Source organism: Astatotilapia calliptera, chromosome 22 (genome assembly GCF_900246225.1).
Source record: "Astatotilapia calliptera chromosome 22, fAstCal1.2, whole genome shotgun sequence".
NCBI lineage: Eukaryota > Metazoa > Chordata > Actinopteri > Cichliformes > Cichlidae > Astatotilapia > Astatotilapia calliptera.
In genome coordinates this window covers 34,811,315-34,834,556 of record NC_039322.1, presented here as the reverse complement: position 1 = coordinate 34,834,556, position 23,242 = coordinate 34,811,315, and the positions used below count along the sequence as shown (strand labels likewise).

At 43.5% G+C, this 23,242-nt stretch overlaps 1 protein-coding gene across 1 annotated transcript; it reads right to left on the bottom strand.

Annotated features, from left to right (window-relative positions):
• On the bottom strand, positions 1 to 23,216 carry sh3bp5lb (SH3-binding domain protein 5-like, b). Its single transcript, XM_026155789.1, has 6 exons — positions 22,827 to 23,216; positions 22,547 to 22,609; positions 11,434 to 11,562; positions 5,059 to 5,220; positions 4,307 to 4,480; positions 1 to 1,977 (listed from the first exon to the last, which is right to left on the bottom strand). The coding sequence occupies exons 1-6, from the start codon at positions 23,040 to 23,042 to the stop codon at positions 1,363 to 1,365; spliced, it is 1,359 nt and encodes a 452-aa protein (XP_026011574.1). The 5' UTR covers positions 23,043 to 23,216; the 3' UTR covers positions 1 to 1,362.
• Positions 23,217 to 23,242: the final 26 nt, after the last annotated feature.

Genomic DNA, 23,242 nt, shown 5'->3' with positions numbered 1-23,242 from the left:
TTATCTTTTTGAAATTAGACGTTTATTTTAGCAGCACTGGGTTAGGGTTAGGATACGGGATTGGTTAATGTACAATTCACAAAGTTCACGGCACATCCATGTACAATAGTGGAAAATGTTCCACTCTATGAAATTATGCTATAATATATTTTATAAATATTTTTATGGAAAGCTGAGCCTAACTGCACCCTACAGTGTGCCTCTTTACCCTGAAACCACTGCTTGCTTCAGTGTGGTTGATGTTGCTCTTATTTTGGCAGCGCTTCAAAAACAGAAGTGAAAGATTCCCGTTGAGTCTCGTGAGAAGATACAAATCTGTAAACTCAAATATGTAGCACTGCCTGCTATGGTGACCATTGTGAATAAGGGAGTAGCTGAAATCAGTTTCAAGACCGATTACATACGTCCATACAAATGCCATATCCGAGCATGTGGCGTAAAAAAGACCCACAGTTTACAGACTTATTTTATCCTCCACAGACAATGCAGTTTTGTGTCCACATTCTTTCTTCAGAATTGAGGATTATCACAGTTTTCCAGATGGGTTGGTTCAGGTCATGCTGCCAGTTTGTGTCCAACCCAAGTGTGACTGCTCATGTTTCTTGTCACACTCTGCATGTTCCTACATCAGGAAAGTTTGCAGAGTGAATTCACTCTTATTGCTCCTAAAGACCATACTCACTTGCAGAAGCAGGCACAGCAGCTGGTGGACACCACAGGCAAGTTGTTATGATTATTTCCTGGTCTGCTTGGAGTGCACTTGGAAGATGCATGTACAGCTTTTTCCCCTTGCAGCATAATCATTGTAGAGTGGTCAAATTGGAGGGTACATATGCGTATGTCTTTACAAAGCCTTACATTCATCCTGTGATGGCACAAATTTATGTTACCCAGACCCAAAGGCACCCTTGCAAACTTGTAAATGCAGAAAGTATAACAGGTGCTTCAGACCATCCTTAAAGCAAATACAAGCTGATAGCATGCTAACACAGGGAATGCCAAAACCAGGTGCACAAATGAAACACAACTATGTGTTTAAACTGTTGTTAAAAGCCTTTTTGTACTTTACAATTACTTTTTTTCCTCAGCTGTTGAGCAACAGATTGGATCAGACTCAGTGCGCTGTGCGGGGCTGCTCCACTGGATTAATGTTGTCACACAAAGATTCATTAGTGTGCAGCTGATGTACCTGTTAATCCACCCACCTATTCCTAACTTTGTCAATCACTGTCAGCGCCTTCTTGTCAGCTTGTTTGGCACCTCTCAGTCAGAGATATTTCAGATTCTCTCAAGTTCTTCTATGATCCCTCAGCCTAATCACCACGATCATCACCATCACAACATTCCTCCTCCTGCTTGATATCATAGACTAACACTTCTGTGGTGCTGCTTAACAAAACTCTCCTGTTTCTCTTTATTAGCAGCTCCTTTCTCCTGGTGAACAAGCTCCTGCTGAGGCCCTTCAGTCACCATCTCCCTGCTGACTGGCTTGTCATTAGACTTGCTGTAGTGGTCCCACTCTTCACCCAGCACACTCCCAGCATCACTCAGGTCGCCCAAATGCTCCACCGAGTCACACTTTTCCAGGTCGGAGGCGATGGTTTGAAGGCTGATAACCGACATGCAGTCTGAGCCGACCTGCTCTGCCTCCAGTTGCTCCCTCTGGCCCCAGCCACTCTCTCGGTGCCGCTCTACCCACAGTCTGGTTTTCTCACCATCTGCCCAATCGCTCTCAATAGTGTCGACTCCCACACAGCTACTGTCATGAATTCCAGCGGCAGTTCTGACCTCAGCTTCAGCACCTACAGGGGAGCTCCGACCCCCACAGATGGCAGGATGCCCCCTGCTAGCTCTGGCCCGCCCCCTCTGTGCATGGATCTGCTCACTGATCTGCTCCAGGTTCCGCAGGGCCACGGAGTAACGCATTTTTACTTTTGCCACTTGCTCCTCTAGCTGCACGACTTTAGCCTTATGCTCCTGCAAAAAAGGTTACAGCAAGTTAGGAAGGCTCACGCTGACACATTTAAACATCTCTACACTCCAATTAATTACACCTTGGTTAAAACAATGAATATTACATACACTCAACAAAAATATAAACGCAACACCTTTGTTACTGCTCCCATTCCCCATGGGATGGACGTAGAGACCTAAAATTCATTCCAGATACACAATATAACCATCCCTCCCAAACAGTGGTCACAAATCAGTCCAAATGTGTGGTAGTGGGCACATCTGCTATATTGAGATAATCCATCCCACCTCACAGGTGTGCCACATCAGGATGCTGATCTGACATCATGAGTAGTGCACAGGTGTACCTCAGACTGCCCACAACAAAAGGCCACCCTGGAATGTGCAGTTTTTTGCGCTATTGGGGGTCTGGGGACCCAGAACCGGTCAGTATCTGGTGTGACCACCATTTGCCTCATGCAGTGCAACACATCGTCGCATGGAGTCTATCAGATTGTCAATTGTGGCCTGTGGAATGTTGGTCCACTCCACTTCAATGGCTGTGTGAGGTTGTTGGATATTCGTGGGAACTGGTACACGCTGTCGTATACGCCGGTCAAGCACATCCCGAACATGCTCAATGGGTGACATGTCCGGTGAGTATGCTGGCCATGCAAGAACTGGGACATTCTCAGCTGCCATCTGCCCTGAACAATGTGAACCATGATTCATCCGTGAAGCGCACACCTCTCCAACGTGCCAGACGCCATCGAATGTGAGCATTTGCCCACACAAGTCTGTTACGGCGACGAGCTGGAGTCAGGTCAAGACCCCGATGAGGACGACGGGCATGCAGTTGAGCGTCCCTGAGACGGTTTCTGACAGTTTGTGCAGAAATTGTTTGGTTGTGCAAACCAATTGTTCCAGCAGCTGTCTGGGTGGCTGGTCTCAGACGATCTTGGAGGTGAACCTGCTGGATGTGGAGGTCCTGGGCTGGTGTGGTTACACGAGGTCTGCGGTTGTGAGGCCGGTTGGATGTGCTGCCATATTCTCTGAAACGCCTGTGGAGACGGCTTATGGTTGAGAAATGAACATTCAATGCACGGGCGACAGATCTGGTTGACATTCCTGCTGTCAGCATGCCAATTGCACGCTCCCTCATTGCTTGTGGCATCTGTGGCATTTTGCTGTGAGACAAAACTGCACATTCCAGGGTGGCCTTTTGTTGTGGGCAGTCTGAGGTACACCTGTGCACTACTCATGATGTCAGATCAGCATCCTGATGTGGCACACCTGTGAGGTGGGATGGATTATCTCAATATAGCAGATGTGCCCACTACCACACATTTGGACTGATTTGTGACCACTGTTTGGGAGGGATGGTTATATTGTGTATCTGGAATGAATTTTAGGTCTCTACGTCCATCCCATGGGGAATGGGAGCAGTAACAAAGGTGTTGCGTTTATATTTTTGTTGAGTGTAAATGCAGGTTCTTATACCATGAATGCAAGCCTTATCATTAGTTAGTAATTTTATTGTCCAGCATAAAGAAATTCACTCTTCACTTTTGTCAGTGATATTTTACACAGTAATTAATTTTGTGAGCGCCTGGGTGCAGTGGACCAAACAGAAAAGACGTCGTTACACGAATTTACTACTTTGAGGGTTTTACACCTAAACAGGTACACAATGTTTGATCTTTTGTATTTGAAGTAGAACTGGCTTAAGATGTGAAAAGTATAGCACACATGGTAAATCAAGTGGTTCTTATACAGCGCTTTTCTACTTTGAGCACTCAAATGCTTTACACAACTTGTACATTCACCCATTTGCACAAGCACTTTTTCCCACGCTAAGTGCTTCCTATCTAATGTTCACACACATTCATACTCCGATGGACGCGTCAGAGAGCAACATGGGGTTAGTATGCCTCACACAGACAACTTTTACAGACAATACATAAATAACTGCAAACTGCATTCTGATACTGTTGTGGGCACTATCTTGATTTTAAAAAGTTCTGATTTTTAACTGCAAGGACTGGGGGTGAGGAACCGCTAACTCTTCTAATGAAATTTGTTTTTCTTCAATTTTCAATATGTACGGCAACCACGTTCAGATAAAGGATTTGCTGCTTCTACAACAGCGAGTATTATCTGTTTGTGTTTAACTGAAAAGGGAAATTTGCAATGCAAAATCATGCAATGCATTCTCAGTGACTGTCACAGAGCTTTTTGGAGTAACTGGAATAACATTTCTTGTCTGCCTTGATAAAGTGTTTTACAGCTGAAAGGCTAATTCATGACTAATGAATAACTCAAAAGATATTTTTAAATTAATGATGGTACATACCTCCAAAATGTGATTGAACTGAGCCTTGAGTTCAAAGTAAGGCTTGGACTTAAGAATGACTTTCTTCAGGGCTTTCTGGAGAGTCTGGACTCGAGCTTCAGCATCCTGGCACAGTTGGGTGACTCGCTGGTGCTCTCGCTCACTGCGAAGGCGCTCCTCCTCTGCCTCATTCACCTGACAGGACAAAAACCATGACTAAGAGTAGGAACGCTGGATGGACACTTAGATCACACTTTAACTTCTGCCCAGATCCCAGGTTGGCACTGATATAAGCAGACATGCTTCATTTTCAGTTGTCACAGTTATTAAAGATTTGACTAATAACATTAAAATGGTTTGTATTTAAATATTCAGCCACCATTAAATTAAAACTTTAGTCAGAAAAAGTTGGGATGTAAATAATCTGGAAGCCTTTATTTAATCGGAAATGAGACAAAACACAGATATATTTGTAACCATTACTATTAATGATTGTGTATTTGTTTGTTATAAAGAAGAACAGACAAACAACCACCTGAACTTTTTCATATAAGTGGAAATAGTGATGCAGCCACAGTCTCAGCTCCATGAACTGTTGTAGCTGTTTTGGTCTGTAGTAATGTAGTAAGGTTTCTAGTCCCTTGGGAAGGTTCCTGTGTTGGAGATTTATTTTTGGTGACCTTTTGTTCAGAAAGAATTATCTATAGCGCACTGATTTTAATTGTATAAACAGCACAACAACACTACCATCAGCAAGAGGCAGAAGTGTGTACCTTGGCGGTGGCATGGTTAAGCATCTCCTGCCAGGTTGGGTCCATGGTGTTCTTGTCAGCCAAAAGGCCTTGCTCTGCCACATACACCATCTCTCTGGCAGCAGTGTGCATGGACACAGCCCTCTCATATCTCAGAGCTGCCTTCTGGGTCTCCTGTTGGGCCTAAAGGAATAGATAGCAGCTATTAAAACACAGGAAAGAGATGCATGTTCGAACATACATGCATAGAGATAGTCTTTTCAGCATTAGAGCTATGATTTGATTTTTTCCATACTATTAACTCAGAGACTCTGGTTACATAAATTGATAATTGATATAATTTCATTAATGTAGACAGATACCACAACAGTTTAAATAGCTTTACTCCGTAGGGTTAAAAAAATATTCTCAAATAACTTATTTTTACTATTATGTACTCTCTGCCTACCTTGCTGCACATATTTTGGCAACATCCATAATGATCCTTTTTTTTATTTCTGTTTTTGAAAACTAAAAAGTAAAAGTTAAAAAAAGTAACAATTGAAAACTCAAAAGTACTGTGCAGGGTCCACAGTGTGCAGTAAAATGCAACTCTGCGCTCAGTGACCCCGCTCTGTAACTCTGTGTTGTGGTTTCCACTCTGCAACTTGATGTGGAGCGCTGGACATAAACCTAACTTCCATCCATAGATTCCCAATAGACGCGCAGAGCCCCACAGCTGAATCCACAAATTAACGCTGAAAAAGACACAGTCAGCATCGCATCCTTCCCTATTTGTAGCTACCACTGTAAACAAAGTTTCTTCTGTTTTAGTGGACTTTGGGGTGAAAAGAGAAATCTTTACTTTAAAACATGTCACAGAACCATTGAGAGCTCAATCTGACGATTAACTTCAAATAACAGATTTCTGGTTGAAATGAAACGTCCAAATATTCCTCAGGCCTAAGATCTAATTTTTATCATGTGGGAAAGCTGATTATTTTCTTAGTGTGAGATTTGGTCCCTCGCTATAACGCGGTTCACCTTTCGCGGCCTCGCTCTTTCGTGGATTCTTCATGTGCAATTTTTCTCTCTCTCTCTCCTTTTTTTTTTATTTTTTTATTTTTTATTTTTTAAATACAGCGCATTGTGTTCTGCATCCTGATTGGCTGTAGACCATTGTCAATAAATCTCATGCCGTGTCTCCTGTACAGTACAGGATGCGTTCAGCTTGTCAAATTGACATAAATCTTCCATCGCTAGCTGTGTGACTCTGAAGTGCTGCACTGTATGTTTGTAAGTTTTCTCCCCAACAAACACAACAATGTCGACGAGACGTCGTCACCTGCGGGTGCCTTTGGTCTCATTCTGTAATACTGAACTTATTCTTCTACGAAGGTTTGAACTTTGAAAGAGTTTAAACAAAAGAATGAAAAGTGTGAAAATAAATGTATAAAGTGTGTATTGAGGGGTTTTACACCCTTAAAACATCTATAATAATTGTAAAAAATAAAGTTGGCTACCTCGCGGGTTATTTTTAGAATGTAACTCCCACGATAGACGAGGGACCACTGTACACAAAACTGGATTTTTTGATTTCAGCCACTTCCTCCATGTGTCAATGGTAAATCCAATGTAGGGGCCTGGTCTGTGATACTTCCTCACCATCTGTCTTCAGCTGCACAAGGAACTCTGGAGCAGCTCATCTCTGGGGCCATTTTCCTGTTTTATTTATAGATGTTCTGAGTTTAATGCTGAATTGTGTCTCTGACACTCACTAATCCTTGTCCTCCATAGCTCACAGATCTCAGGATGCTGGACTTCAGTGGAGACCTCAGTGAGTCGTTCTTGGTACCCGCCCTCCATCTGTCTCCTCCTGTGTGTATTTTTCCAGCTGGGTATCTGATTACTTTTAAGCAGAGGTGGCAAAAGTACAGACTTCTTTTCTTAAGTACAAGTACAGATGCCTGTGTTGAAAAATACTCCAATAAAAGTACTGAAGCAACTTTTTTACTCAAGTAAAACTGAGAAAGAACAGGCTCTGAAATGTACTCAAAGTAAGTAAGTAAAAAGTAGCTTGTTGAAAACTGGTTTTACACAAAGGTACCTGAACCTTGTGCTACATTAATATGATAATAAAATAATATTAGTACACGAGAATACAAATTTTTGAATAGAAATTCTAAAGTCCTGAGTTTTAATCTGCCGTAGGACACATGCGGTGTAGGATCATTTGAAAAAACATTGTGTTGCCTGTAGGGCTGCCACGATAAGTCAACTAGTCACAATTACGTCGACGATTTTGATAGTCGACGTAATTGTGACTAGTTGACTGATTTAATAGTCGACGCGTCGTTTGAAGCTTTGTAAGATCACAAAAGACGCAGGAATAAGTAGCAGGATTTAAGAGTGTAATAACGGACTGAAACAGAAGATGGCAGCACTGCATGTACAAGGATGCCAGCTGCCGTTAAACCCCGAAGAAGAAGAAGAAGCTCTGTCCCAGCCCAGCTCAGTTTCCAACAATGGCGGCAGCTAGTTAGTTTTAATATTACTCTTATTATTCTTTCTGGGTCACAAAATAAACGTTTAACATATTTTCAGGCGAGAATGTAGCTGTGTAAACCTCAAATATCTGCTCAGTTTATCAGGACACCACATACTTTCAAAAGCGCTCCGACGTTTTCGGAGACGTCTGTTACCCACTAGCTTGATAGCGAGCCGGGGGCTAGGCTCACTAGCGCCGTGAGAACACCGGACTCCCGGCAAATCGTTTTCAAACCCACCGCCGTCTTTCGCTACTCAGGTTAAACATGATATATAAGTCACTTAGATAACTTAAAAATGTTTTCTCAGTCTTTTATTTGTTCCTGAGTAAATCGGTTTGGCTGAGATCAAAGTTCTAGTTTTTACACAGCTGAATAAACGTCAAGCAGACAGCTGATTATCAGAAGTGTGAGATGCTGGAGAATTTACTCCGGTGTCCTGTTATAGTTTAGATAGAAGGAGTTTATTAAACTTCACCGAAACAATCTGCAGATTTCATTAAAATTTAATAAACTATCATCTTGTCTTTATTTTTAGTTTGCACCTTAAACACTTAAAGCTGTAAGCTAATGATAGTTATATAAGAGCAGATGCTGCTGGTGCAATAAGCTGTACCTGTACGTCCAATGGATGATGATCTGATTAGTCGACTAATCGCAAAAATAATTGGTGACTAGTCGACTATCAGAATAATGGTTTGTGGCAGCCCTAGTTGCCTACACTGTAGAGGGTGACTTCAACTCCTGAGCTAAACAGTAAAATTAGCACAGTCAGGGGTTACAGTGGGCAGGTGGGGGAACCCTAACATCTGTGTCGTGTCTCAGCATGGGGACAAAAATCACAACTCAAAATCATTTCTAACATGAGCTTCAGCAGATTTAGTGTACAGGATTGTGGATGTACACAACGATGTAAGCAGATCTTTTACAGCTATCTTCACTGATTTCCATTTCCTACACTGACATTATGCTGTACAATGTCTTTATATTAGACTGGATACAGTTGGTATAACGTCAGAATTCAGTGAGTTAATCCAACCATCATCATCTTAATTGTAAATCAGTCTGCTACACTTGATGTAAAACCAAGACTGACCACTGACACTGTGCACCACTCCAGCTTTACAATAACTTCACTGCAGTGTGACAAGCTAACGTCTTTAACCCATACAGAGTACAGAGTATTTTCATGCAACATTTGATTAACACAAAGTTAGTATAACCTGGTTTGTTTTGAAGTAATGTTCAATATGAGATTATACATGTACGTTTTAAATTTGCAAATCAGATTTCCAGGCTTTACTGAGCTGGCCTGCCTTTAAATCTAACCTCTCTGCGTCCCCTCCTGTCTTTTCTTACATCTTTCTCCATCTCAAAGTTCTCACACTCTTTTCTCTCCTTGGAAATACAGCAGCTATCAACACACTGCGCACAAACAGTTTGTATGTTTGCTGATGTTTGTTGAACTGACCAAAACATTGAGTCTGAAATTACCTGACACTTCAGAGACATCACTCCTTTCAAGCTTCCTCCTCTTCCATAGCACTAGCTACATTCTACTGTAAATGATGAACCAAAAGGAGTAAAAAGTACAGGTATTTGTTTAAAAAAGGGAGTAAAAGTAAAAAGTTTCAGAAAAAAACTGTACTCAGGTACAGAATTCTACTTGAGTACAGTAACAAAGTATTCGTGCTTTGTTTCTTGCAAAGTCACATGCATTGATGACTTGCATCATATTGCTACCGATCTGCTTTGTCTCAGCTCGTGTCTTATGCAGATATTTGTCTGTTACTGACATTCATGCATCTTTTTCATGATGGCCTGTGCAACACACAGGTACCTGCAGCTGTTCTGCTTTATGGGAATGCTGCCCCTTTAGAACTCAACCAGTCAGTTTTAGACATCCAGTCCAAATGACTTTCCCATGTCCTTGCTGTAGATCCTGGTGAGGTGGATCAGTGAGTTCACTCGTGGCATACAGCCTGATGTCATCCATTTACAGGAGGTGGCTGATGGTCACTCAGCTTCAAACAGCTGGCTTAGGGGTTTAAAGTCTATACAGAACAGCAGTGAGGACAGTGCATCAGCTTGTTGTCTTCTAAGGTCTCCCTAAGTTCCTGATGAATGTTATTGTCATGTGTGAGCCTTGTAAGGTGTGCCAAGTCCCTGACAGTGGCTTTTTCAATGATGGAGACAGTCCATGGTCTGTCGCCATCATTTCTCTTCACCTAGCACTGCCATCTGTTGCTGTCACTGTGACAGCTTTTTTTTAACCAAACTTACAGCTGATCATCTGGGTTTGCATACAAAAGAGCAGTACAGTGGTGTGTGCCTCACAGCAAGAAGGTCCTGGTTGGAATCCACCATCTCCCTGTGGCCTTTCTGTGTGGAGTTCGCATGGGTTTTCTCTGTGTACTCCGGCTTCCTCCCACAGGCCAGAGACATGCAATTAGGGTAGTTAGGTTGGTTGATAATTCTTAATTACCCATAGGTGTGAATGTCTGTGTCTCTGTGTTAGCCCTGCAACAGCCTGATAACCTGTCAGGCTGTACCCTGCCTCTTGCTCGTGGCCCCCCATGACCCTGATAAGGATAAGGGAAGAGAGTGGAGTGTAAGATTTAAGCTGTCAGACTGTGTTGAAGAGGTCCACACTTCAGCATGTCTTCTGAGCAACCAAATAAAACAGATGTGCTCGTGTTACTGTTGTTAATTCTGTGTATAAAAATTGATATTTCATTCGTCAAATACAGCCAAACACACCATCCACTGATGGCCACATTCCACACCATGAAATTCACATTGAAATAAACTGTTATACTCTCTATTAAGATTTAGAAGGCTCAACCTTCCCATTCCCTGTCACATACATACTAATCAAGAATCACCATTTACAGGACTTCATGTGACTTCATGTGATATATTCTGCCACAGTCGTTTGTTCTTGTGTTAAGCTGTAGAAAGCACATTACACTGCATATAGCTGTGGATGGAAGGAAGGTCCTTCTCACACATTGCCTTGTCTCAGATAGCTATGCCTTCAGCCATGACTGGGACTGAAACTGACACAACTTGGGACCTCCATGGCCCTTCACCACACTGACATGCTGCTGGGTACCTCACCTAAGAACGTCAGCTGCTAATTGCCAACATACAATAGCTAAAGATATGACCCCAGTAAAAGGAGGTGAGCTTCTCTAGCAGTCGAAAATGTTTCATACACTGATGCACAATTATCTCTTTGAAGAAATAAAGCACTGCATCGAACTCTAGCTGCCTCCAGGGCACAGCTGCATTTTTCCCAACCTGTTCCTACAGCCTGTTTTTCAACTGGGACCTGGACTGGCAGTGTCCTTCACCATCCTGTGGGTAGGTCGTTGTAGCTCTTCTTGACTGAGCCCAGCCCCATGGCCTAAAGCCTAACCAGCCCAACCACCTCTTGAACTCCAAGCCTCAGCAACCCTGTCCCAGATTGGGTAACCTGTACCCACCTTTTGAATATCTTGCCCAGCTCAGGTGGTAGAGCAGGTAAGCTACTAACCGGAAGGTTGGCGGTTCAATCCCAGGCTCCACCAGTCTGCATGCCAAATATCCTTGGGAGAGATACTAACCCCGTGCTGCTCTCTGATGCATTCATCGGAGTGTGAATGTGCATGAATGTTAGACAGTAAGCACTAAACAGTTTAGAAAAAGTGCTTGTGTGATTGGGTGAATGAATTAGTTGTATAAAGCGCTTTGAGTGCTCAGATAGAGTAGAACAGCGCTATATAAGAAGCAGTCCATTTACCATACTTTGTGCTTAGCAGCTCTAATAAACTGCTAACTGATTGCATATATCTCACTCTGTTGACTTGTGAGCAGTAGAAACACATACCTCTTTGGCAAGTCTGCGAGCTTCATAATAAGGCCTTGCTTTGTCAATGCACGCACCGAGCTGGGAGCCCTGGGCATTGAGCTTCCTGGCAGAATCAGTCAGGATCCTCCTGTAGCTCGACCTGGCGTCCTGAGGGAGCACATGCATAAGATTGCACATTACATTACACACCGTGAGTCTTGACACGACTCACTGTGGCATCTGGGGCTGTGACAGGAAGACAGGAGTCAAGTGTACAAACACTTTGAGTAGGTTAAGCAGGCACCAGAGAAGGGAAAAAGGGGTTTATTGTTATATCCGTGACCTACATTCTAAGTTCTGTGATTGACATTCAACATATCGCTTAAACAAACACCACTTTACTAAAACCTTCACCTCAGTTTAGAAACATAACATAGCTGCTAGCGTACACATAACACCTCACAGATAATGGTCAGAGATGCACTTGCTTTTGAACCATGAGCATTTTAAATGTACTTCTGCTATGCTCATAGATTTTCTTTGGATAGGTTACTGAAATATTTCAGCATCTGCACTCACAGAATTCAGATTAAGACACTGTGGAAGCAAAAAAGAAATATGTGGTCTGAAAGGTTCTGTAGTAGAGCTTTTCCTACCTTAAAATAAGAGAATTTCTAGTTTCTTATGAAAAAACAAGATCCAGCAGTAATCATAGCAGGCTTCATTTTAGCACTTCTCTAAATGTTTCTAATTAGTGTTTAATCAAGCAGTGATCACAGCTTCATAAATGGAACGCAGCTGGAGATTAAAATTATGCCTACGGGACAAAAAAACGTACAAAATTACTTGGCAAGGAAAAACAGTTTCAAATGAATGTTACAATTGCTATGGTGTGCAAAGGGTATGTGGAGTTTCAGCCACTCAACCATGCAAGACTTCTGTCCCCCGATCTTTAATCTTTTCTTCACCCTTGCAACAACCATCTAAGTAAATGTGACAAATATGCAAAATATGAGACAAATAGAAGATCCATAAGTGGCCAGTGATATGCTATTCCTGTTGTTGTGGTGTACTGCGATGCCTCAGTAGTCAGCTGATTTATATAGGGGCTTTGACAGGAAGCTGTTCAGCCAGCTGACCACTGTTCTCGAGACGGTCAACCACCTGCTTCAGGCTGGTCAGCACTGTTCTCAGATCTTAAGGCAGTGCTGTTAGAGGGTCAGTCTCATTACTACTGATCTGTGAACAACTTAGGAAACGAGTTTATGTAAGCTGTCACACTGCACATTCAATGATCTGTTTTTACACTGAATCATTGCAAAAGGCCTGCATGGATCTACAGATTGATATTAATTTCTTCGACACTCTGAGAGCAATTTGAGCACTTTGAAAAATCTGCAGTGAATGTGCGCTCGTCATAGAAAGATCAACTACAGGATACCAAGAGGCACAAAGTGTTTGCAGATAAAGACAGAGCACAAAGTCACTTGGCTGCTTAGACCACAGACTGGCTGCACAGCAATCATGAAAAGTTTAGAAACTTATTGAACATAAAATCTTGGGTTGTGAACACTGTTCATAAACCTGCTAATGCAATACTACCCATGTGAACTGAGATAACCCAGTTTGATGCTTTCTTCACAGCAAATAAGACAGGTCTCATTTGGATGAAACACGGTGTGCAAATAATGCTTTTAAAGATGCCAAGAATTTAAAATGAACTGAGGCTACGTCCACATGTACCCGGGTATTTTTGAAAACGCAGATTTTTCTATGCGTTTGCACCTTTCGTCCACACGTAAACGGCGTTTTCGGTCACTGAAAACTGAGATTTTTAAAAACTCCAGCCAGGGTGGATATTTTTGAAAACTCCGTTTTTGCATTTACGTGTGGACGAGAAAAACGGAAAAAAACGCAGAAAACGCAGCGTCAAAGGTGTGCGCCTTTTTTGACGTCACACTGTGCACCGCGTTATTGTTTCGGTGAAATGAATTTCTACAATACTGTTACTTGTACTCTCTGCAGTGTAAATGCTTACATACACACACAGTTACTGTCCCTCCACACATACGACTCGGTTCTAGTGATGTTCGATTCGTGAACGAATCGTTCAATACTCCAGAATCACTTTACTGACTCGTGAATCATGATTCACAAGCCCAACTGACTCACTGACTCATCCCTGTTGCTGTTAGCAAACTAATTCCATTAGTAGAAATATATCTAGCTTATAATTAAAATTGTGGGGGGGAAAAACAACAGCCAGTTTCGTAACAAAAGCATTTCTGCTCTGAACTGGAAGAAAAACCCCTGAGTAGAAGCTCACATCAAGAAAATAGCTCCTCGGTTCACAGTAGCATCGCGCTGCTAACATGCTAACAGCACATTTGAGCTACTCACCCCCTCCCTTCCTGTGCTGAATCGTAAGCATAAGCGAATCACTCAGGACTCGCTCAACCCCTCCCTCCTGTGCTGAATCAAAGAGCGAACGAATCACTCAGGACTCACTAACCCCCTCCCTCCTGTGCTGAATCGTAAGCATAAGCGAATCACTCAGGACTCACTAACCCCCTCCCTCCTGTGCTGAATCAAAGAGCGAGCGAACGAATCACTCAGGACTCACTCACCCCCTCCCTCCTGTGCTGAATCAAAGAGCGAACGAATCACTCAGGACTCACTCACCCCCTCCCTCCTGTGCTGAATCAAAGAGCGAACGAATCACTCAGGACTCACTAACCCCCTCCCTCCTGTGCTGAATCAAAGAGCGAAAGAATCACTCAGGACTCACTAACCCCCTCCCTCCTGTGCTGAATCAAAGAGCGAACGAATCACTCAGGACTCACTAACCCCCTCCCTCCTGTGCTGAATCAAAGAGCGAGCGAACGAATCACTCAGGACTCACTCACCCCCTCCCTCCTGTGCTGAATCAAAGAGCGAGCGAACGAATCACTCAGGACTCACTAACCCCCTCCCTCCTGTGCTGAATCGTAAGCATAAGCAAATCACTCAGGACTCACTAACCCCCTCCCTCCTGTGCTGAGTCAAAGAGCGAGCGAACGAATCACTCAGGACTCACTAACCCCCTCCCTCCTGTGCTGAATCATAGAGCGAGCGAACGAATCACTCACTCACCCCCTCCCTCCTGGCTCACAGCTTCTTCTTCTTCTTGGTTGGCAACCAATGTTAAGGCGCATTACCGCCCCCTGGCTCACAGCGCAGTGGACATTTAGATGAGAAAATATATATTTGACACACTTAAGGAAAATACTAATAAAATACAAATAAACAAAATAAATGTTTATTAAGCAATTTTGATAAGAAATTGCTTAATTTTAGAAATGTTTTTGCTCTTTGTTCTCTATAAAATAGTTGTTGTTTTTTTGTTTTTTTTTATCATTCATCTTAGCAGTGGGATTTACATGAAAAGGGAAACAAATTAAGTTTGAGTGAAAATGTAAAATTTTCGCACTCTCTGGTCAACTGACTCAGTGAATCAAATGACTCAAAACACCCGATTCACTTTGGTGAGTGACTCATTAACACTCGATTCAGTAAAAAGAATCAAATTTACCATCACTACTCGGTTCTGCTTCTATGCCCCAGCTTTGTTTACTTTTTCCCACCGAGGCTTCTAGACTTCTGATTGGCCAACATTTCTACACTGTTAGGAATATATCACCACCTGCTGCTTTGGCATGTTCCTAGCAGCGTTTTCCTTCATTTCTGCCTTTACATGTGGACGGGATTATTTTTAAAACGGAAACGGAAAATCTCCGTTTTCAAAAATACCCGTGTACGTGTGGACGTAGGCTAAGTAGAATGCAAAAACAGCAGTGCACTCTCACTGATGGCGTCCAACCCGACTTGCTGTGACAGAGTCTGCAAAAAAAAAGAAAGCCTGAGAGAAAAGTCTTTACAACCCTAACACACACCGTCACGCAAACGCACACACTAGGGCTGGGTATCGTAACTGACTTCTAGAATCGATTCGATTCGATCCACAATTCGATCGACTCCATTTGAATCAGGGAAACTTTGCCTCAGACAGTCAGAAATATTATAATTCTGATCACTTATCAGTTCATATCCATATTTTTATATCTATAAAAAGAAAGCTGACACTTGTGAGACTTTATCAAAGGTGTGAGCATCACAGCAAAGGCCTTTGTGTCAAAGTAACTGAGGATAAAACACAGAAAAACATGAAGGTGATTTTCGTGTCCTGTCTTCTTATAGCAGATAACCTTAATAATACTCTGCAGTAGAACAAAAACAGAAGAAAACCATGAATCAACATTTGAACATTACCTGATGTTGCTGAAGTGACGCAGAGCAAAGTTACAGAGGTTTTATTAGAGACACAGCTGCACAGATGCAATTTTGCATCATTTTAAAAACAGAACAGCAGAAATGAGGCTTTCTTGTCGGAAGTTAAATTTAAAAAGAAAAAAAACAGCAGCCGACAGCGCTGTGCATAACAGTAGACTTGTGCATAATAAGCACGCGAATAATGCAGAAAACAGAGATTTGAGATGGGAAACTGCTCTTGAAGTACACAGGGAGAGAGAGAGCTGTGCATGAAGTGTGATTTTATCGTGCTGGAAGCAAAACAGCAAAAGTCAAAGGGAATTCATGACGATGTTTATGTGAAACGAGACATGAAGCGTAGTTTGGATCTTCTTTTGCTGCTGGTTCAGTCAACTTTGTTTGGAGAGACAAAACTGCAGCTTCAGAATCTGTGAGCTGTCGGCTTTCAGCCCCGATGGCGTGTCCATGTACGTGCCGTCGTGAGAAAGCCGACAGCTCACTGATTCTGATGCGTTAGCCTGTCCGCGCTTTGTGTTTACGTCTTTGTGCAGAATCTGTGTACTGCTCTCATTTACTGTTTTAACTGTTTGCTAGTTTAACCCGAGATTCTGGTATTTCTGGCAAAATGAATTTATATTTAAAAATCAATTCAGGGTTTTAATGAATTGATATCACATTATTCAAGCTAGAATCGGAAAATCGATAATCAAAACCCACCCCTAGCACACACACTGAATTATGAAATGACGTTTTTCTAGTTCTAGTTTGGCTGACCTAGGCTACTTGTAACTTCTTTTCATATCCAGAAAGAAAGAAAGAAAGAAAGAAAGAGGTGTCCAGAAGAGAAAAAGAGGGCAAAGAGGGATGTAATGCTGACAGTCGTGGGGTCACAGCCGTGTTTTGGAACCATTCACCGGTGAGCTGGCACAGTGTAGGGGCTTGCTGCTACGATGCTTGTTAGCTTTCGGTCGCTCGTCGCCCTCCTTCCCTCCTGTGGTTAGCTTACTGGGGGGAACAGCGCTGGCGTGGACTGAAGTCTTTTTTACGTTCTGACCCAAATGATGTTTTTTAGAATGAGTTGAAGAGGACTTTCACTGACTCCATGTCTGAGCAAACTTCCACAAGGAAATTATTAAATCTCCGCCAAGGTAACGCAGCACAATTTGTGGTCGAGTTCCGGACTGTGGCAGCCAAACCAGGTTGGCCCAAATAAATGTCTCAGCTGTTTTATTTCAAGCTTTGAATGACCGGATGATTGATCAGTTAATGTCCGGTGACAAACCGTGGTGTCCTTCTCTCTCAGAATTTACAATATTTTAAAAGAGAGTAAGTAAAATGTATTTATATAGCACTTTTTAAGACAGAAATCTGTTACAAAGTGTTTACAGGGGATAAAAAAACATATCAGAGGGAAGCCAAAAAAATTACACGACCCCCAGAGCATCCGCCAAGGCCAGCTTTGAGCCCATGGTAATACACTCAACAAAAATATAAACGCAACACCTTTGTTACTGCTCCCATTCTCCATGGGATGGACGTAGAGACCTAAAATTCATTCCAGATACACAATATAACCATCCCTCCCAAACAGTGGTCACAAATCAGTCCAAATGTGTGGTAGTGGGCACATCTGCCATATTGAGATAATCCATCCCACCTCACAGGTGTGCCACATCAGGATGCTGATCTGACATCATGAGTAGTGCACAGGTGTACCTCAGACTGCCCACAACAAAAGGCCACCCTGGAATGTGCAGTTTTTTTGCGCTATTGGGGGTCTGGGGACCCAGAACCGGTCAGTATCTGGTGTGACCACCATTTGCCTCATGCAGTGCAACACATCGTCGCATGGAGTCTATCAGATTGTCAATTGTGGCCTGTGGAATGTTGGTCCACTCCACTTCAATGGCTGTGCGAGGTTGTTGGATATTCGTGGGAACTGGTACACGCTGTCGTATACGCCGGTCAAGCACATCCCGAACATGCTCAATGGGTGACATGTCCGGTGAGTATGCTGGCCATGCAAGAACTGGGACATTCTCAGCTGCCATCTGCCCTGAACAATGTGAACCATGATTCATCCGTGAAGCGCACACCTCTCCAACGTGCCAGACGCCATCGAATGTGAGCATTTGCCCACACAAGTCTGTTACGGAGATGAGCTGGAGTCAGGTCAAGACCCCGATGAGGACGACGGGCATGCAGTTGAGCGTCCCTGAGACGGTTTCTGACAGTTTGTGCAGAAATTGTTTGGTTGTGCAAACCAATTGTTCCAGCAGCTGTCTGGGTGGCTGGTCTCAGACGATCTTGGAGGTGAACCTGCTGGATGTGGAGGTCCTGGGCTGGTGTGGTTACACGAGGTCTGCGGTTGTGAGGCCGGTTGGATGTGCTGCCATATTCTCTGAAACGCCTGTGGAGACGGCTTATGGTTGAGAAATGAACATTCAATGCACGGGCGACAGATCTGGTTGACATTCCTGCTGTCAGCATGCCAATTGCACGCTCCCTCATTGCTTGTGGCATCTGTGGCATTTTGCTGTGAGACAAAACTGCACATTCCAGGGTGGCCTTTTGTTGTGGGCAGTCTGAGGTACACCTGTGCACTACTCATGATGTCAGATCAGCATCCTGATGTGGCACACCTGTGAGGTGGGATGGATTATCTCAATATAGCAGATGCGCCCACTACCACACATTTGGACTGATTTGTGACCACTGTTTGGGAGGGATGGTTATATTGTGTATCTGGAATGAATTTTAGGTCTCTACGTCCATCCCATGGGGAATGGGAGCAGTAACAAAGGTGTTGCGTTTATATTTTTGTTGAGTGTATATTCTCCTTCGCTCAGCTCCTAATTCCTTGCCCTCTCCTTCAGAGCCCCAGCCTGAACACATTCAGATCAGGCATTGTAGGCTTGAGAGGCTAACCAGTGTGCAAGTATCTTTAATATGGTCACTCGGGACACTTTCTCACTTCCTGTCCTGCGCAGCCAAAAGAGCCTGCCCACCTGTAGTTTTGGGCGTACATGTTGGATTTGGAGGAGACAATCTGAAAAGGCCTGCAAATTGACCATTGATCTTGGCTCAGGTCCCCTGGCCACCGCTATGTCCCCACAGCTGTTTATTCTGCTGTGATTTACTTGGCTCAGACCGCCCACCTCGCCTGCCTGTACATCTAAGCTGTTTTTCTTCAAGCTTTGAATTCCACCTCGGGGTGAGCAGAACCATAAGTCTCCTCAGACGCCGTTTCTGGAGGGGCATGTTGGAGAAGGACATCAGGCAGATGTTGCAACATGTGCCACCTAAGCCTGAAGCAAACGTAGCACTCGACGAGCGTCAGCCAAAAATCTCAATAAAGGGATGGACAAGGCCAGTAATATCCTGGGGATGGAGTTGGACTCTAAGACGGTGATGGCGTGCTGGGTAGTCACAGGAGCACATCAGCATCAGCAGCATCAGTGAGACATAACCTTTAAAGACGGAGGAAATCAATTCTTGCTCCAGAGAGTATTAGGCCCCATATTAGACAACATCTGGGTCCTTTCTCATCCACGGTAAAATTAATTTTAAAATGATCAAATTAATTTTTGATCATTTTCTGTTTTTTGATGCTTATATCAAGTCTGTGACCCGCTCCTGTTTTTTTCATTTAAGAAATATTGTTAAACTCAGGACTATTGTCTCCAGAGGTGAAATGGAGATGCTTATTCGTGCCTCCATCGCCTCCTGATTAGATTATTGTAATGTTTTCTTCTCCTGTCTGTCAAAGTTTTCTTTAAATCACCTTCAAGTGGTCCAAAATGCTGCACCAAGGCTTTTAACCCACAGTCATAAATTCTCTCGTATCAGTCCATTGTTAAAGTTCTTGCACTGGCTTCCGGCTGAGTGCAGCGGAAGCCATATACATTTAATTTGTATAATATACTAGGTTATTTCTAATTGTGCTATTTGTATACATTACATTTATTTTGTTTGTTTTTTTCACTTTTTAATACATGTTATTGTTTAATTCAGTTACTTTTCTTACTGTTTTGGAGCAACTGTGACCACATCATTTCCGCAGGCATTAATAAAGTGTTCTGATTCTCACTCAGGTAACCAGAAAACTGGCTGCTCGTTACATAGGTCCATACGAGATGGACTCAGTGATCAGCTGTCAGACTCAGGCCGCTCCCAATGCTATGCAGTCAACCCACTTTTCGTGTCTCACATATCAAGCCGGTGCAGTCCAGCACATTGCGCTCTCTGTGTTTCCAGTTTTGCACACTTGGATCATCATTGGCTAAGCTCTATTAGGAACCAACTTCCTCTGATGCTGGTCATCCTCACTCACTCTCTGCTTGCCTGCAACTTACCTGTCAGTTGCTGCTGCCCTTACCTTTTGGCCTCCTGGAGTACTATGGATCTCACCTGCCTGGCCTCCTATTCGCTACCACGTACCACCACTCTGGAAAAAGAGCAGACAGGTCGGACATCCTATTCCACTCATTGCATCACTGAGAACCACCCTGCCCTCTTTCCTTGCTTCGTCCTGCAAACCAGTAAGCCAACCTTCTTTAGTCACCTTCACGCTCTGTGAATAACACATCGCTCTCTCTGTTGCAGTAGCTCTCGCTCACTTTGACCTTAGTGATCCCTGTGTTAAATAAAGTTTTTAAAAAAATGAAACGTCAACTTTCAGGTCCAACCAGTACACAGCAGCTGCTCGGCCTTGACTGACAGACAGACAATGCTCAAAGAGCAGTGGAGGAAAACAGAAGACAGTCACAACAGAGGCAGCAGCAGGTGTGTGTTTGTGTGAGGACAGTCAGAATATGCCCCAGTGAAAGCAAAAACAGAGCTGTTTTGGGTTTTTATATTTTCCATTTATCATTAGCCATTTCAAGCAGTATTATAATTGTTACGCTGTTCTGACTTTTTATTTTAGAGCGAGGCATAGTGCACTCTTCATGATGAAGCGTGTACAGTACATGCCCTCTATTTCCTTACACAAATTTGAATACATAAAACTGGATATTTAATTTTAATGTTTTTTTTATTTGGCCTACACAGATGTAGAAATAATTACTACATATAATATATAATAATGACTACATAACAAAGGTTGGGGGACCAGCGGTCTGTAACACCGTAGTTCAGACCTGGTTAATACATGCTGAGGTGGGTGGTTGGTGATGGGTTTAGCTGTGGACACGGTCAAAACCAAACCTCGGGCCAGCACTGACTTACCGGCCAGTCAAAAGCAGCAGGCAACGTTCTGAGAACAGCAGCAGGCTGCTGCCATTACTATGGGAGCAGCATACCACTGGCCACTTTTGGATCTCAGTACTCCTGAAGATCCAACATCCTGGAGTGGGTGTCCTGGCCAAGGGAACCAAAATGTTCCCCACTTCAAGAAACACAGTAAAGCCAGCCCTCACTATATACGAGGCATTACAGTAACAGAAACTGAGACCAAAGTCCTCTAAAAGCGATCTTCAGTGCCTGTATAAATGGGTGTGAATATGACATGTTGCATAAAGCACTTTGAGTGCTTGAGTAGGTTAGAAAAGCACTATAACCAGTCCATTCACCACATATTGTGTGTGTGCAGGAGACCAGATGGGATGGAAGCAAGGACAAGAGATTAAACAGCTCTCTTATGGTGGATATGGATAGGGTCAGTCTGGAAGAAGTGCATGAAAACAGTGCTGTGGATATGAAGAGAGTGTCAGACAGCATCATGAGTGTGAAGCGGGACATCAAAGGGGTGATGTTGAATGTTTTCAGTGCGTATGCCCAACAGGTTGGATTTCAGTTAGAAGAGAAAGGAATTTGGAAGTGAGATGGATGAATGGGTGGAGTGTGTCTTCAAGACTGAGAGATTTGTGATTGAAGCAGACTTGAGTGGACTGGTAGATGAAGGTAACACAACTGATGAGAAGGTGTTGGATTGGAGAGTGATGCAGAAGGACAGATGGCAGTGGATTTTGCCAAAAGGATGGAAATAATGGCTGCGGTGAACACATGATTCAAGAAGAGGGGGGGAACACGGGATGATCTATAAGGAGGAGGATACTATACGTTGGACTACATCAGGGGTCCCCAATCCCAGTCCACGAGGGCCAGTGTCCCTGCAGGTTTTAGATGTGTCCTTGATCCATCACAGCTGATTTAAATGGATAAATTACCTTCTCAACATGTCTTGGAGTTCTGCAGAAGCCTGGTAATGAACTAATCATGTGATTCAGGTGTGTTGACCCAGGGTGAGATCTAAAACCTGCAGGGACACCGGACCCCTGGACTACATCCTATGGAGAAGGTGCAATCTGAAAGAGAAGATTGCTAGATGGAGAATGTACCTAGGAAGCATCAGATGTTAGTCTGCAGGATGACTTTGGTCATCAAGAAGTGGAAGCGAGTGAAGGCAGAGGCAAGGAATAAATGGTGGAAGCTGAGGAAAAATGAACGTTGCAGAGATTTCAGGGAAGAGTTAACAGATGACTGGGTAAGTACAGAATGAAGAAAAACAGAGAGAAACAGACGGGGGAACATTAGTGAGTAAAAGCCTAATGAAATGTTTTCCTTGTGCTTCACAGTGTTAATATATGGAAACCTGTTTCCACAGACTGAGTGACTCTTTGAGCATGGATACTGCTGATTTCAAGTAAAATGTATTCTTCATATTTATCATTTATTTCATGACATATTATATCTTTAGTGTTGGGTAATGTTGAAATTACATTCACCTTAAGATCGCTTTTACTTTGCAATGGGGTCTCGGGTTTTGTTACCCTAATGTACGAACAAAACGCAAAACTACGTGGGGGCTGGGGTGTCCGCAGGTTTACTGTGACCTCCTCACATCCAGCTGCAGCTCCAGCTTGTTGATCTCTTCGCTAGCTTGGTTGAGGTGCTCCAGCTCCTCCTGGAAACACACGGGAAAGACGACGTGTTTTAAAAGCAGAATACAACCAGACAGCTGGAAATATTGTTAGACAGGGGATGGGCTTGACCCAGGCGTCGGTCTGTGTCAGGAGCAGATCGTTGCCATGTACGGTCGGCGTTTATCGTAGTTTTGTTTGGCTCGGGAAATATGACGCATTTGCTAATGCGGGGAGGGAAACGGTCCTTTAGCAACATACCTGAATTCTTGGGTCCAATTCCTCCTCGTATTCCTCTCCGTTTTTAATCTGGCTGTTAGACTCTCCATCATTCCCACAGTCTGCTCCCACTTGCTTTCTCATCGTGGTTCTGCCGTCTCCGCCTTTCGCCTCTTCTCCCGGCGTCTCCTCCCGCAGACCGGCCGGGTTGGGGCTTCCTGCACGCTTCAGAGTTTCACGCGAGGTCCCAGGCTCCATGGGCGGCCCAGTCGTTCGGCTGCTGTGATATTTCTTTAACCTCCCGGTACAATAATGTGTCAGTGTTTAGGGCAGTGGAAGGTCGCCTCGCGTGTACTCATACTTTGAGTACGAGTATGTGTACAAACTAGTGATGGGATTTCCAGCTCTTTTTAGAGTACCGGCTCTCTCGGCTCGACTCACTAAAAAGAGCCGGCTCT